At 36.5% G+C, this 14,903-nt stretch overlaps 2 protein-coding genes across 2 annotated transcripts in view; one reads left to right on the top strand and one right to left on the bottom strand.

The window, feature by feature from the left end:
- Nucleotides 1–5,717, bottom strand: part of LOC107683573 (calpain-5) — a 14,239-nt gene extending 8,522 nt beyond the window's left edge. The window contains exons 1-5 of the mRNA XM_016479647.1: nt 5,553–5,717; nt 4,604–4,735; nt 3,549–3,760; nt 3,259–3,451; nt 2,875–3,068 (exon numbers count right to left, since the gene is read on the bottom strand). Of these exons, the coding sequence (XP_016335133.1) occupies nt 2,875–3,068; nt 3,259–3,451; nt 3,549–3,760; nt 4,604–4,735; nt 5,553–5,717 (896 nt within the window). The remainder of the gene's footprint in view (nt 1–2,874; nt 3,069–3,258; nt 3,452–3,548; nt 3,761–4,603; nt 4,736–5,552) is intronic.
- An 8,104-nt stretch (nt 5,718–13,821) lies between these two features.
- The window catches only part of cnpy4 (canopy FGF signaling regulator 4), a 2,786-nt gene continuing 1,704 nt past the window's right edge, over nt 13,822–14,903 (top strand). Inside the window, exons 1-2 of the mRNA XM_016479670.1 lie at nt 13,822–14,034; nt 14,255–14,381. Of these exons, the coding sequence (XP_016335156.1) occupies nt 13,950–14,034; nt 14,255–14,381 (212 nt within the window). The 5' untranslated portion in view covers nt 13,822–13,949. The remainder of the gene's footprint in view (nt 14,035–14,254; nt 14,382–14,903) is intronic.

The raw sequence follows: 14,903 nt of genomic DNA, 5'->3' as shown, positions 1-14,903 counted from the left end.
CAATTTTTTATATAACTCCGACTGGATTCGTCTGAAAGAAGAAAGTCATATACACCTAGGATGCCTAGAGGGTGAGTAAAACACAAGCTAATTTTCATTTTTGGGTGAACTAACCCTTTAATACACAAGTCCCAACTTCCAAATATCCCTCATTGGAACATTAGCAGATACGCTACTAAGTGTCCACTTCAAATAAAGATTGCCAGCTAATCTTAGTGAGATCTTTAACTTAAGACCTTGAAATATCGTTTTACTGAAATGTCTCTATTTAAGTATAGAATCTAAGGGGAATGGTGCCATTTACTTATCTTTTATGTTAGTTTTTTATCTTGTTTCTTGCATCCTAAAACTGTCGTTTATTTTTGACATTAGTCGTTGATCTCATTTTTTCTAGCATGATTCTTCCATCCTAAAACCATGCTGGTGAGGCTCAAACTCACAACCTCGGCATTGTTCTGCATTGTATTTCCTTATAACTACCACGCACTAACCGATTGCGCCACTGGAGCTGCTGTTCCAAAGAGGCTTGAAAACACAAGCCCCAACTTTCAAATCTCACTCCAATTTTTTATATAACTCCGACTGGATTCGTCTGAAAGAAGAAAGTCATATACACCTAGGATGCCTAGAGGGTGAGTAAAACACAAGCTAATTTTCATTTTTGGGTGAACTAACCCTTTAATACACAAGTCCCAACTTCCAAATATCCCTCATTGGAACATTAGCAGATACGCTAATGATAATCTTAGTGAGATCTTTAACTTAAGACCTTGAAATATCGTTTTACTGAAATGTCTCTATTTAAGTATAGAATCTAAGGGGAATGGTGCCATTTACTTATCTTTTATGTTAGTTTTTTTATCTTGTTTCTTGCATCCTAAAACTGTCGTTTATTTTTGACATTAGTCGTTGATCTCATCTCATTTTCTAGCATGATTCTTCCATCCTAAAACCATCGGTGTGAGGCACGTTTATTATGAATGCGCGCACTTTATTTGACGACTTGTGGACTGTTCAACTGTAACACCTGCTGACTGCAATGATAGAGCTTGGAATAGCCAGGACAATTTTTTATATAACTCCGACTGGATTCGTCTGAAAGAAGAAAGTCATATACACCTAGGATGCCTAGAGGGTGAGTAAAACACAAGCTAATTTTCATTTTTGGGTGAACTAACCCTTTAATACACAAGTCCCAACTTCCAAATATCCCTCATTGGAACATTAGCAGATACGCTAATGATAATCTTAGTGAGATCTTTAACTTAAGACCTTGAAATATCGTTTTACTGAAATGTCTCTATTTAAGTATAGAATCTAAGGGGAATGGTGCCATTTACTTATCTTTTATGTTAGTTTTTTATCTTGTTTCTTGCATCCTAAAACTGTCGTTTATTTTTGACATTAGTCGTTGATCTCATTTTTTCTAGCATGATTCTTCCATCCTAAAACCATGCTGGTGAGGCTCAAACTCACAACCTCGGCATTGTTCTGCATTGTATTTCCTTATAACTACCACGCACTAACCGATTGCGCCACTGGAGCTGCTGTTCCAAAGAGGCTTGAAAACACAAGCCCCAACTTTCAAATCTCACTCATTGGAACATTAGCATATATGCTTACAAAGTGTCCACATCAATTAAAGATTGCCAGCTAATATTAGTCTGATCTTTAAATTAAGACCTTGAATTATTTTTTTACTGGAACGTCTCTATTCAAGTATAGAATCTAAGGGGAATGGTGACGTTTACATCTTTTATGTTAGTCTTTGATCTCGTTTCTTGCATCCTAAAACTGTGCTCCAGGTGAGGCTCGAACTCACAACCTCGGCATTGCTCTGCTTTGTACTGCCTTATAAGTACCACACACTGGGCCTCATTTATAAAATGTTGCGCAGAAACCATCCTAAATTCTCTCAAATATGCATAGGCTACGTGTGATTCATAAAGTGAACGTATGCACAGAAAACGCACGTACGCCTCTCTTTCTGTGAAATCTATGAATCGCAAATGATCTTGAACTTGTGCGCAACTAAAGGGTTTAGCTCTCTGCACAACTCCTAATTAATGTCATTAACATATAAAAGATCACCAGACATCGTCCAAATCCTTTAATTTAGAACAGCGAGCTGCAAGAACAGATTACATTTTCAAAAACCTGCAGACCTGACAAGAAAAAGTGTGTACGTCTGCTCAGACCCTGACGTGACGCTAAGCACTTTTCCACGTCAAAGACCGTTTTTATGATCACTGGCATGGATTTAAGTGTATGTACACTCTAAGATCAAATCTGTGTGTACGCACACTTTATAAATGAGGCCCACTAACCGACTGCACCACTGGAACTGTGATGGCAATTGGCAAAAATGCATTAGCAAACACTATAGGAAAAGCCAATCCAAGATGTTCGATTACTGGAATATGGAGCTTAAATACACAAGTCTTAACTTCCAAGTCACATTGTTGGAAGATCAGCACCTACAGAGTGTCCACCTCATTTTAAGATGGCCAGCCAATATTACACCTGATTTTTATGTTAACCCTTGACTTACAAAAATGTCTCTATCCTAGTATAGAGTCAACATGAAAGACCAACTATATTAGCCCTTTTCTATATCTTTTCTGCATTCATCTATATATTTCCCACTTGAATGTCTTCCTAAAATCATGCTCCAGGTGAGGCTCAAACACACAACCTTGGTATTGCTCTTCTTTGTACCTTATAAGTACCGTGCACCAATCGATTGCAGCACTGTTTAAAGAGAACCATGGGAAACGCCAAGAACTCAATTAAATTGTCTAATTGTGGGGTCTGCTAACCATGATTATTCAGTGATTTTGTGCTTCTGAGAGAGATAGGTAGCCATTAACTCACCCAAGACTCCACGCTCCTGTCCAGTCTGCTGTGCCCCAAGGGTTCCTCATCCGGACCATGTGCAAACGAGTTGCATTACACATGCCATTCAGAATCTCTGACATACGAAGTTTTTTGAATGCAGTCACACCGTATGCATGACCCTTTATCAGTCCACAGTCCAGAACTGATTCTACCTGCTCTCCTTCTGCTGGCTGCAACACAAAAAGAGACAAAGTGTGTACAAAAGAAAGAGGTAAAAATCAGAGCTGTGTGACTTGAATGTATCATTATTCCTATCAGGACACAGAGAGCAGTTATTATGTGGCATTTGCTTTAGTTAATTGATTTGCAGGGTGTTTAGACTGTAAAAAAAACATAGAAAAAAATGTCCTGTTTTCTGACCCGAATGGAACAGGTGATGAGCGCTTTATGGCTATGTGCGTGTGCTAGTGTCTGGAACAGCATTTTTCTCTGGTCAGCATGCTGGATCAGTTCCTCCTGGTTCAAATTCAATGGTTCAGAGACGCCACCAGTAAAATCAACTAGGGCTTCGGCTGTATTACCTCCCTCTAAAGCCTCATAACACCCATTTAGCCTAAAAATGCAAAAAGAGAGACACAATTATAATTTTTTTTAAATAAAAGAGCTTTAATTCATTGAAACAATTCTGTCTTATTTGACAAGCATCTCACTTGGCATAAGCTTTCTCCAACAAAGCGCTCCAGAATTCCCGTGGAGTTGCAGAACGGCAGAAGAGCAGCGCTCCATCCTCACTGACTGGTAAACGGTCATCGACCACGACATCTGTCCACTGGCCCAGTCGCCAGAAACGGAAGTGAAAAATTCCAGCATACAGATCTGGGCGCTTTGGGTGCCACTCCTGTTCAGCATGGTCTGGGATCACCTGAATAAGAGACAATTAACAAGTAAGGAGAAAGAGAGAACAAGAGTGAAATCTTGATAAATGATAAATTCAATCAGTAAAAACTATATACACCACCATTCAAATGTTTGGGTTGGTAAGATTTTTGAATGTTTCTGCAATTATTTGATAAAAAATACAGTAAAAACATATTGAAAATATTATTTGTGAATAGCTATTATTATATTTAAATGAACTCTTTTACCATTTTAATATATTTTAAAATGTAATTTATTCCCGTGATGGGATTTATTTAAAAAATAAATATTTTGTAATATAACTTAAATCAAGCGTAGCGTTAGTTCTGGCAGGTCACGTTAGTCAAGCTCGCATCAGCTGACTCTCAGCTGATCCCCATCTACCTATAGGAATACAACACCTATCTAAGCATTCATATATAAGGTCCCTCAGTATTATCAGCAGTTTTCGCATTGCTCAATAGCTAATTACCCTTCTCCATCCCCAGCTCCTCCTCTGTCAGTCAGGATTCAGTCTTCTGATTATCCTTTGAAAACACATTTCTAAAACGTGTACATAAAATTATTGAACTTTAACGATATCTGCAATACATTTATGTTGGATCTGTTCTGTTTACCCTGGGGGGGGGGTTATCGCTGCTCTCCCTGCTCTCATCCATGCTAGGCTGCGTGGATGCGCAGGGAGTTCTTGCCCAGAACAGAACCATACATCCAATCCAAACTGTATGCTAACTGTCAATCATCTTTGACGATAGTGGTCCTGACAGAACTGTCACTTTTGATCAATTTAATGCATCCTTGCTGAATAAAAGTATTTACTTCTTCACACACACATATATTTTCTGACCTTCTTCCAGAGTGAGGATTCTGCTGCCAAACATGATGTGGCTGCCACCATCCAGCAGTTACCCAGACTGCCCTGGTGCAGATCCCTTGTGCTGATTCCATCCACAAATAGTCGAGGATCTTTACACAGTTCCTGGGTGTAAGACAGAATACCCTTAAATAATTTGTATGTGTATAAGGTTACATCTACCCATTTCATTAAAGAAACATTTCAGAATAATGAATCTTTTTTTTTTTTTTTGCAAAAGTAGATAAGTAAAAAGCAGAATAAATAATAAAAACATCAATATTTTAAATTCAAACAAACATATACAAAAAAAACCATAGTGCTGTAATGACATAATTTGTCTGATGTTAATTAATTCACTTTTTTATTTTATTTTCCTGACTAAAATGATTTTGCACAAACTAGGAAAGTAGCTCTCCAAATCAAAATGTGTTTTTTTTAATTTTCCTTAAAATTTTAGAATATTGCTGCTTTAACTGTCTATTAGAGTTGTCAGCATATCACATGTAAATGTAGCATAATATGTTGGTAATCGCCCTCATTTGAAGCCATACACACAACACATGCGCTCTTTAAAGAATCAGGTTACCGACACCTTGCAGCCGTCAGAAAGGCCTTTAATTAAACATATCTCTTATGCTGCTGACTGTGCAGCCACATTTAGAATCACAAGAGTCACCAGGATAGATCTGCTCACTGAGAGGGTCAGACACTACTGGCCTGCCACCAGACCATATGTACAGTAACATCATGTACTGTACTCTTTTAAAGAAAGGAAATACTTTTAACATGTTTTTCCATTATTGTGGTGTTATACTTTTAGCACCAACAAAATCATTAAGGCCATCTACATGATAATATACTCCAAAAAATGTACAAAATTAACTATTAACACAAACACATTTAAAATGGAAAGCGACAGTTCACTGTCAGTTTCTCTTACCCTAGGTCTCTTCCACATCAGTCCTGGAGGGGGCGTCCTTTTGTAGAACAGTGACTCAGCTGAAGGAGGAAAGAATGGATCTTGGAACAGAGCCCCTCGTCTCAGACATGATCTCTTCAGCTTATGATAACACTGACCTTGAAACTTGCACACTTTCTTTGGCATACTGCAAAGAGGAGAAGCGGAAAGAAGCTGGGGAGAAGATGAGAGAAAAGGAAAATAAACAAGAAAGAAGAAAAGTTGTGGACAAAGGAAGAGAAATATTAATATGCTAAGGGTGAAGTTGGGGAAAATGGATGTATTAAGAGTTAAATGGAATGCAATCAAATATTAGAATAAAATAGAATTTTCATAAAGTGCAACCTGAGTTGACAACATAATATAATTTATATATGCACACAACAAATATTAAAATAATAAAGAATGATAAAATAAAAATAATGATGCCTGATAATGACATTGGACATGGTACAATTCACAGAATAGACAATAATATACATCTGAGTTTCATGAGATTAATTTAAAATCAAACCATGTTCAGTGATTATTCCAGTATATAATAAATAAAATATTAAAATAAAATAAAATAAAAATACCTAAGTACAACATTTTTTTTTTTATATCCTATTTCTGTTAAAGTGACGCCTTTGTTCCACAGCAGTAACAGCCGGCAGAATCTGTAAACCACAATGTTAAGTGTCGTCCTGTAACCTCGAGTTTAGCTTTAGTTTCAGGGATGATTGGGTAACGGTGTATTTGCAGACGGTGTAGTTTCCCTTGGAAATGGAGAAGGGTTAGACATGCCCTGGAGAGGTTAATGTGTCAGGAGTCCCTTTGCACATAAAAACATCAAAATAAAATACGTTTAGAGGGAAAGTTGTGTTTAGAGGGGTTTGGGATCAGGGTTTAAGAGTGATTGGATATCTCATATTAAAGTCAAGACTATGTGTGTTTTGTGTGCATGAGAGACAGTGTGTGTATGTGGGAAGGGATATGATTTAGGGGACATGTTAGCTATTGGGGTTCTGGCAAGGGGCACGGGGAGGCCAGGGGCCAACTAAGTGTGTTGGTATATGAGCCACCTATGAGTGTTTGTAAGTTTGCGTTAGTGCTTGTGTATGTGTGTGTAGTCTGGATCCAAGTTGTGTGCACATACCGGACAGGCCAACACTAGCACTGCACTCTTGACTTACCTCACTGAGGGAATGAATCAGAGTTTAGCAAAAAAATAAAATAAAACCAACACAGAACATTATAAACATATTCAGTTTTATATCTCTTTGATATTTTAATTAGACAATCTGAAACGATTAATATAAAATACTGACACTTTTGCTTATTATTACTATTGCAACACTTTTTTCTTAGAAAATAATTGTAAAAATGAATTTAAATAATAACAAATAAAAAACAATTATATTATTAATATTAACAAATATGATATTTTGGACCAGCTTTCAGCACACACTGTTCAGGTTTGATTTTGGCTTATTCGTCTATGCAGATTTGCACCACAGGTTGTTCTGGTTAGTCAGATAACGCTAATGCACTGCAATTTTCGAAATCTGTCACAGATCATCAGTTGGACTGAGATTAGGGTTTTGACTGGCCCTTTGCTGAACATTCAGCTTTTTGTTCTCAAGCCATTTCGATGTAAATTTGAGTCTGCATTTGGTATCATTCTCCTGGTAAAAATTTGCACCACTTCTATTAAACAAAATACCTGATCTCTGATGATTAGCCCCAGCAGCATCTGCCCTGCATCACCATAGGTGTTTTTCTTTCTTTTTGAGGAGTGGCAAGGCTTGACTTACACACGTCTTTGAATTATGACTAAAAAGCAACTTGACCAGAAAATTCTTTGGACACATTTTCACCTCAGAACCAGAATAATTATGCTTGACAGTGGAGTTGTCAGGAAATGGTACTTATTTTAATGTTTCACATATGGAGGCCAATTGTAAGGCAATTGTATCCTTGTTAGAGCAATTGGTTTTCATCTGTGTAACCCCAACTTCTACAACAGGACTGAATCTTTTTGCAAGCACCTTATTTCACAATACCTGAAAGAATGCTGCATTAAAATAAATGTTGTGTTTCAATTCTCAAATATTAAAATATCACAAAGAACCTAATTTCAGTGGGATTTGTAAGAAAACCACTTAAAGGTCTGAATACTTTTGTAGTGCAGCATATACTCCATATAAACAATGTTGCCATGAAGCCGTATAAAGTCACAACACCATTTAAGCCTTTCCTCCATATTATATTAGCATGTAAAATCATAATATAATTTAATATTTCCATGAAGTGCAGTATGAGTTGACAAGTTGAGCACTTGGAAATTAAATTTTACATGGTAATATAATTTTATGGAAGTATTCAAGTTATTAAAAATAATAACATAAAACATTTTAAATTATTTTTATAGAAATTAATATTAAAATAAGAAAAATTACCATTTTAATGTGGCAAAAAAAAAAAAGAATCAACCCATGCTCATGCTCATTAATTATCCCAGTAGGCCTCTATAATATGGCAAACCACTGTATGAACAATGAAAAAATAATATTGGGGGGGGGTTATCGCTGCTCTCCCTGCTCTCATCCATGCTAGGCTGCGTGGATGCGCAGGGAGTTCTTGCCCAGAACAGAACCATACATCCAATCCAAACTGTATGCTAACTGTCAATCATCTTTGACGATAGTGGTCCTGACAGAACTGTCACTTTTGATCAATTTAATGCATCCTTGCTGAATAAAAGTATTTACTTCTTCACACACACATATATTTTCTGACCTTCTTCCAGAGTGAGGATTCTGCTGCCAAACATGATGTGGCTGCCACCATCCAGCAGTTACCCAGACTGCCCTGGTGCAGATCCCTTGTGCTGATTCCATCCACAAATAGTCGAGGATCTTTACACAGTTCCTGGGTGTAAGACAGAATACCCTTAAATAATTTGTATGTGTATAAGGTTACATCTACCCATTTCATTAAAGAAACATTTCAGAATAATGAATCTTTTTTTTTTTTTTTGCAAAAGTAGATAAGTAAAAAGCAGAATAAATAATAAAAACATCAATATTTTAAATTCAAACAAACATATACAAAAAAAACCATAGTGCTGTAATGACATAATTTGTCTGATGTTAATTAATTCACTTTTTTATTTTATTTTCCTGACTAAAATGATTTTGCACAAACTAGGAAAGTAGCTCTCCAAATCAAAATGTGTTTTTTTTAATTTTCCTTAAAATTTTAGAATATTGCTGCTTTAACTGTCTATTAGAGTTGTCAGCATATCACATGTAAATGTAGCATAATATGTTGGTAATCGCCCTCATTTGAAGCCATACACACAACACATGCGCTCTTTAAAGAATCAGGTTACCGACACCTTGCAGCCGTCAGAAAGGCCTTTAATTAAACATATCTCTTATGCTGCTGACTGTGCAGCCACATTTAGAATCACAAGAGTCACCAGGATAGATCTGCTCACTGAGAGGGTCAGACACTACTGGCCTGCCACCAGACCATATGTACAGTAACATCATGTACTGTACTCTTTTAAAGAAAGGAAATACTTTTAACATGTTTTTCCATTATTGTGGTGTTATACTTTTAGCACCAACAAAATCATTAAGGCCATCTACATGATAATATACTCCAAAAAATGTACAAAATTAACTATTAACACAAACACATTTAAAATGGAAAGCGACAGTTCACTGTCAGTTTCTCTTACCCTAGGTCTCTTCCACATCAGTCCTGGAGGGGGCGTCCTTTTGTAGAACAGTGACTCAGCTGAAGGAGGAAAGAATGGATCTTGGAACAGAGCCCCTCGTCTCAGACATGATCTCTTCAGCTTATGATAACACTGACCTTGAAACTTGCACACTTTCTTTGGCATACTGCAAAGAGGAGAAGCGGAAAGAAGCTGGGGAGAAGATGAGAGAAAAGGAAAATAAACAAGAAAGAAGAAAAGTTGTGGACAAAGGAAGAGAAATATTAATATGCTAAGGGTGAAGTTGGGGAAAATGGATGTATTAAGAGTTAAATGGAATGCAATCAAATATTAGAATAAAATAGAATTTTCATAAAGTGCAACCTGAGTTGACAACATAATATAATTTATATATGCACACAACAAATATTAAAATAATAAAGAATGATAAAATAAAAATAATGATGCCTGATAATGACATTGGACATGGTACAATTCACAGAATAGACAATAATATACATCTGAGTTTCATGAGATTAATTTAAAATCAAACCATGTTCAGTGATTATTCCAGTATATAATAAATAAAATATTAAAATAAAATAAAATAAAAATACCTAAGTACAACATTTTTTTTTTTATATCCTATTTCTGTTAAAGTGACGCCTTTGTTCCACAGCAGTAACAGCCGGCAGAATCTGTAAACCACAATGTTAAGTGTCGTCCTGTAACCTCGAGTTTAGCTTTAGTTTCAGGGATGATTGGGTAACGGTGTATTTGCAGACGGTGTAGTTTCCCTTGGAAATGGAGAAGGGTTAGACATGCCCTGGAGAGGTTAATGTGTCAGGAGTCCCTTTGCACATAAAAACATCAAAATAAAATACGTTTAGAGGGAAAGTTGTGTTTAGAGGGGTTTGGGATCAGGGTTTAAGAGTGATTGGATATCTCATATTAAAGTCAAGACTATGTGTGTTTTGTGTGCATGAGAGACAGTGTGTGTATGTGGGAAGGGATATGATTTAGGGGACATGTTAGCTATTGGGGTTCTGGCAAGGGGCACGGGGAGGCCAGGGGCCAACTAAGTGTGTTGGTATATGAGCCACCTATGAGTGTTTGTAAGTTTGCGTTAGTGCTTGTGTATGTGTGTGTAGTCTGGATCCAAGTTGTGTGCACATACCGGACAGGCCAACACTAGCACTGCACTCTTGACTTACCTCACTGAGGGAATGAATCAGAGTTTAGCAAAAAAATAAAATAAAACCAACACAGAACATTATAAACATATTCAGTTTTATATCTCTTTGATATTTTAATTAGACAATCTGAAACGATTAATATAAAATACTGACACTTTTGCTTATTATTACTATTGCAACACTTTTTTCTTAGAAAATAATTGTAAAAATGAATTTAAATAATAACAAATAAAAAACAATTATATTATTAATATTAACAAATATGATATTTTGGACCAGCTTTCAGCACACACTGTTCAGGTTTGATTTTGGCTTATTCGTCTATGCAGATTTGCACCACAGGTTGTTCTGGTTAGTCAGATAACGCTAATGCACTGCAATTTTCGAAATCTGTCACAGATCATCAGTTGGACTGAGATTAGGGTTTTGACTGGCCCTTTGCTGAACATTCAGCTTTTTGTTCTCAAGCCATTTCGATGTAAATTTGAGTCTGCATTTGGTATCATTCTCCTGGTAAAAATTTGCACCACTTCTATTAAACAAAATACCTGATCTCTGATGATTAGCCCCAGCAGCATCTGCCCTGCATCACCATAGGTGTTTTTCTTTCTTTTTGAGGAGTGGCAAGGCTTGACTTACACACGTCTTTGAATTATGACTAAAAAGCAACTTGACCAGAAAATTCTTTGGACACATTTTCACCTCAGAACCAGAATAATTATGCTTGACAGTGGAGTTGTCAGGAAATGGTACTTATTTTAATGTTTCACATATGGAGGCCAATTGTAAGGCAATTGTATCCTTGTTAGAGCAATTGGTTTTCATCTGTGTAACCCCAACTTCTACAACAGGACTGAATCTTTTTGCAAGCACCTTATTTCACAATACCTGAAAGAATGCTGCATTAAAATAAATGTTGTGTTTCAATTATCAAATATTAAAATATCACAAAGAACCTAATTTCAGTGGGATTTGTAAGAAAACCACTTAAAGGTCTGAATACTTTTGTAGTGCAGCATATACTCCATATAAACAATGTTGCCATGAAGCCGTATAAAGTCACAACACCATTTAAGCCTTTCCTCCATATTATATTAGCATGTAAAATCATAATATAATTTAACATTTCCATGAAGTGCAGTATAAGTTGACAAGTTGAGCACTTGGAAATTAAATTTTACATGGTAATATAATTTTATGGAAGTATTAAAGTCATTAAAAATAATAACATAAAACATTTTAAATTATTTTTATAGAAATTAATATTAAAATAAGAAAAATTACCATTTTAATGTGGCAAAAAAAAAAAAGAATCAACCCATGCTCATGCTCATTAATTATCCCAGTAGGCCTCTATAATATGGCAAACCACTGTATGAACAATGAAAAAATAATATTGAAGACTAAATTTAATCCCACTAAAAAATAGATGCAGCACTTACCTGTACCTCACCTTTGTTTTTTTGCTTTGCCTTGGCGTAAAATGTTCCTCGTGGCAATGTATCCGGTAATTAAGTTATTTTCAGGTAAGGCTGTTATTTGAATGTATTTACACAGGATGAGGCATACAAGACTTCAGTCATTTTGCAGTAGTAGTGTCCATGTGTCTAATATAACAGGATCAGTGTAGCAGGTGTTCTCTTTCTGTTTGACGTCGCTGTGACAACCAGGTTTTGTGCGGTAGACCAGGTATGGGTATCCTTGGGTCTTCTAAATAGATAAATACTCTGGCATTCATTTGCATGTTCAATATAACGTTTAATTAATCCTCATAACATGTAATATTTTGTATGTCAAGTGCCTTTACATCTGTTCGTGTCTACCTGCACGAGGACTGTCATTTGTTTGGGGATGTAACTCCATCCGTCCAGCCAGTCTAGCTGAAAACACAGTGACATATAACAAACAATTACTGATACTGAGACGAGTGTGTGCACACATACACACACAAAACACGCTATCAGCTTGCAATGAAACAAAAGGTTCCTATTAAGACACACAACAGCCAGGAAGGGCCACTTGCCTACTTGGGTGCATAAAATGTGTAAACAGTGCAATAAAAACAAAGGCTATTAAGTGCATGTATCTCATTTGTTTTGTTCCATCTAATTGTATGCATATTTCCTCTTTAAAGGTTTCTCTTTTCTCCCTCTTTTTCTTTATAAAATGTGTATTTGGTCATGCCCTCTCTCTGACCCTGAAACCTCAATGAATATAGCGAGCACAACTCTTCTCCCACTGCCACCTGTCTCCCTCATCGCTGTCTTCCAGTGTCTCTCACGCTTACATTAACACATGGGCTATCCCTCCTTTCCAAATCCCTTAATTAGGCATGCAGCTCCCACCGCATACAAGTGCATAATCACCCACAGTCTCACTCACGATCTGGCCTTCTTGTTCACTCTGGGTATTCCCAGGTTCTCACGTAGTACTTATCTCAGTCCTCTGTCTAGATTTGTTATCCCTCTCATTCTCTCTCCTTCGCTTTTCAACCCCCTCTCTCAGGCACCCACCAGAAGGTTCATCATACCATATCGGCTGTCAATAAATGCATGGCACTGACACCTGAATCCTCAAGAGGGCCCAGAGCCGGGTAACGCACCCAGACACCCCTCTGAAGGCACACAAACTTCAATATCAACAGCTAACCTCTTACTTGAGACATATTAATACAAATAGACTATTGCCAAGAAACAGTGTTTTGCATCTTTTCCAAATGGCTTTTGCAGATGACAGAATGGCTTGTAAACTTAGTGCCAGCCAGTTGAGTTAATGCAGTCTACATGTCTCTGTTATAAATACACATCAGCTAAAATTTAAACCTGTTCAACTCACTCAAGGACACAAAGAGTCAGGTGGGACAATAGATTAAACAGATACTACTTCTGTCTTCTTGATAGCCAAAAGGTCAAATGATTAATTAATCATTAATGCTAGAGCATTGGTGTGGGTCGGCCTTTATGTTTTCATAGAATTATAAGAGAGAATATATATATATATATATATATATATATATAATTTTTTTTTAATGTAGGCTATACACACACACACACAGGGCAACATTTTCTAAAAGATTAGATTTTTAATATTGCTCAGTTGAATTGTCCACACAGAAACACTTAACCTGCCACATGAGACTTAAGAAATTAAGGATGTGTCTGTAATACGATGCCTGAAGCGCTTATTTCATAGTCTCAGTGTATCCTAAGAATTTGTTAATAAATTAACCTTTTTTTTCACTTTGACCAGTAAACGTTTATGATAGCCTACTTTAATCTTTGCGGGGATTCTGGAACTAAACAACTATCGATTGTGTGCTATCGATTAGCTATGCCTAAATTCTGTTTGCCATTTCTTACCATCGGCTTTGGCAATGCGCATGCTCCGTTCCACCAGTCTGAACCACTCTCAAAAATGTCGATGTGGCTTTAATGTGAACTCCTATTGATTCCACGTTTGTAAACAGAGGTCACTATGGAAATGTTTGCCATTCTCTTTATTTGCATGTTCAGCCCCGTCGTGGCAAACCAAGAGGAGCGATTACCAAATAAATGCGAGGGTAAGAAACAGAAAGTATCATCCTTTCGTTTGTCCCTTAGGTGTTGAATGTAAATATATATATATAAAAAAAAACTATCATACAAACTATCCTATAATGTAATTCATATAAAATATCCCCTTGTGCAAAGTTTTCCTCTGTAGGCTACTTCATGTGTAAGTTATTCAGTCAAAACGAAACTTCAGTCGGGTTCTAAAGTTTTTTTTTTTCCTTTTAATAGTTTGTAAATTACTGACGGTGGAGTTGCAGGACGCCCTGGAAAAAACTGGCCGCTCGAAGGAAGTTCTAGAGCTCGGAGAAGTTTTGGACACTGGCAAGCGCAAGCGCAAAATCAAATACTACACTTCGTAAGATCTTCGTAACATAATGATATGGAGTGTTGGGGAAAGTTACTTTTAAAAGTAATGCATTACAATATTGCGTTACTCCATAAAAAAAGTAACGAATTACGTTACCTAGTTACTTGTTATGGAAAGTAATGCGTTACGTTACTTTTGCGTTACTTTTAAAATCTGGACAGGGCTGGCTTGCTTTGTTTTTAAAATAAAAAAATTATATTTTTGGCAAATATAAAAGCCTTTTCACACCAAAAGTGAAATGAATAAGCCTCAGGCTGAAGGGAAAGTACATTTACGTCCGTACAGTAGAATGCAGAAGAAAACATTTCAACACACGTCAGCAATAAAAAAAGACGCAAATGTTTGTCTAGAGTAATTTTTGCTTATTAGTACGGTTGAACTGGATCATCGAAGGTCAGAAGCAAAGACATTGGTTAATAGAACGGGATTAAATACATAAAGCATATTTGTGTTGTTTAACATTTAATTATTGCAGGTTTGCGTCATATTCTGAGTTGCATTATTTTTATT

This window comes from Sinocyclocheilus anshuiensis, unplaced genomic scaffold, assembly GCF_001515605.1.
Source record: "Sinocyclocheilus anshuiensis isolate Anshui unplaced genomic scaffold, SAMN03320099.WGS_v1.1 scaffold874, whole genome shotgun sequence".
NCBI lineage: Eukaryota > Metazoa > Chordata > Actinopteri > Cypriniformes > Cyprinidae > Sinocyclocheilus > Sinocyclocheilus anshuiensis.
This window is presented reverse-complemented; position numbering and strand designations above follow the sequence as displayed.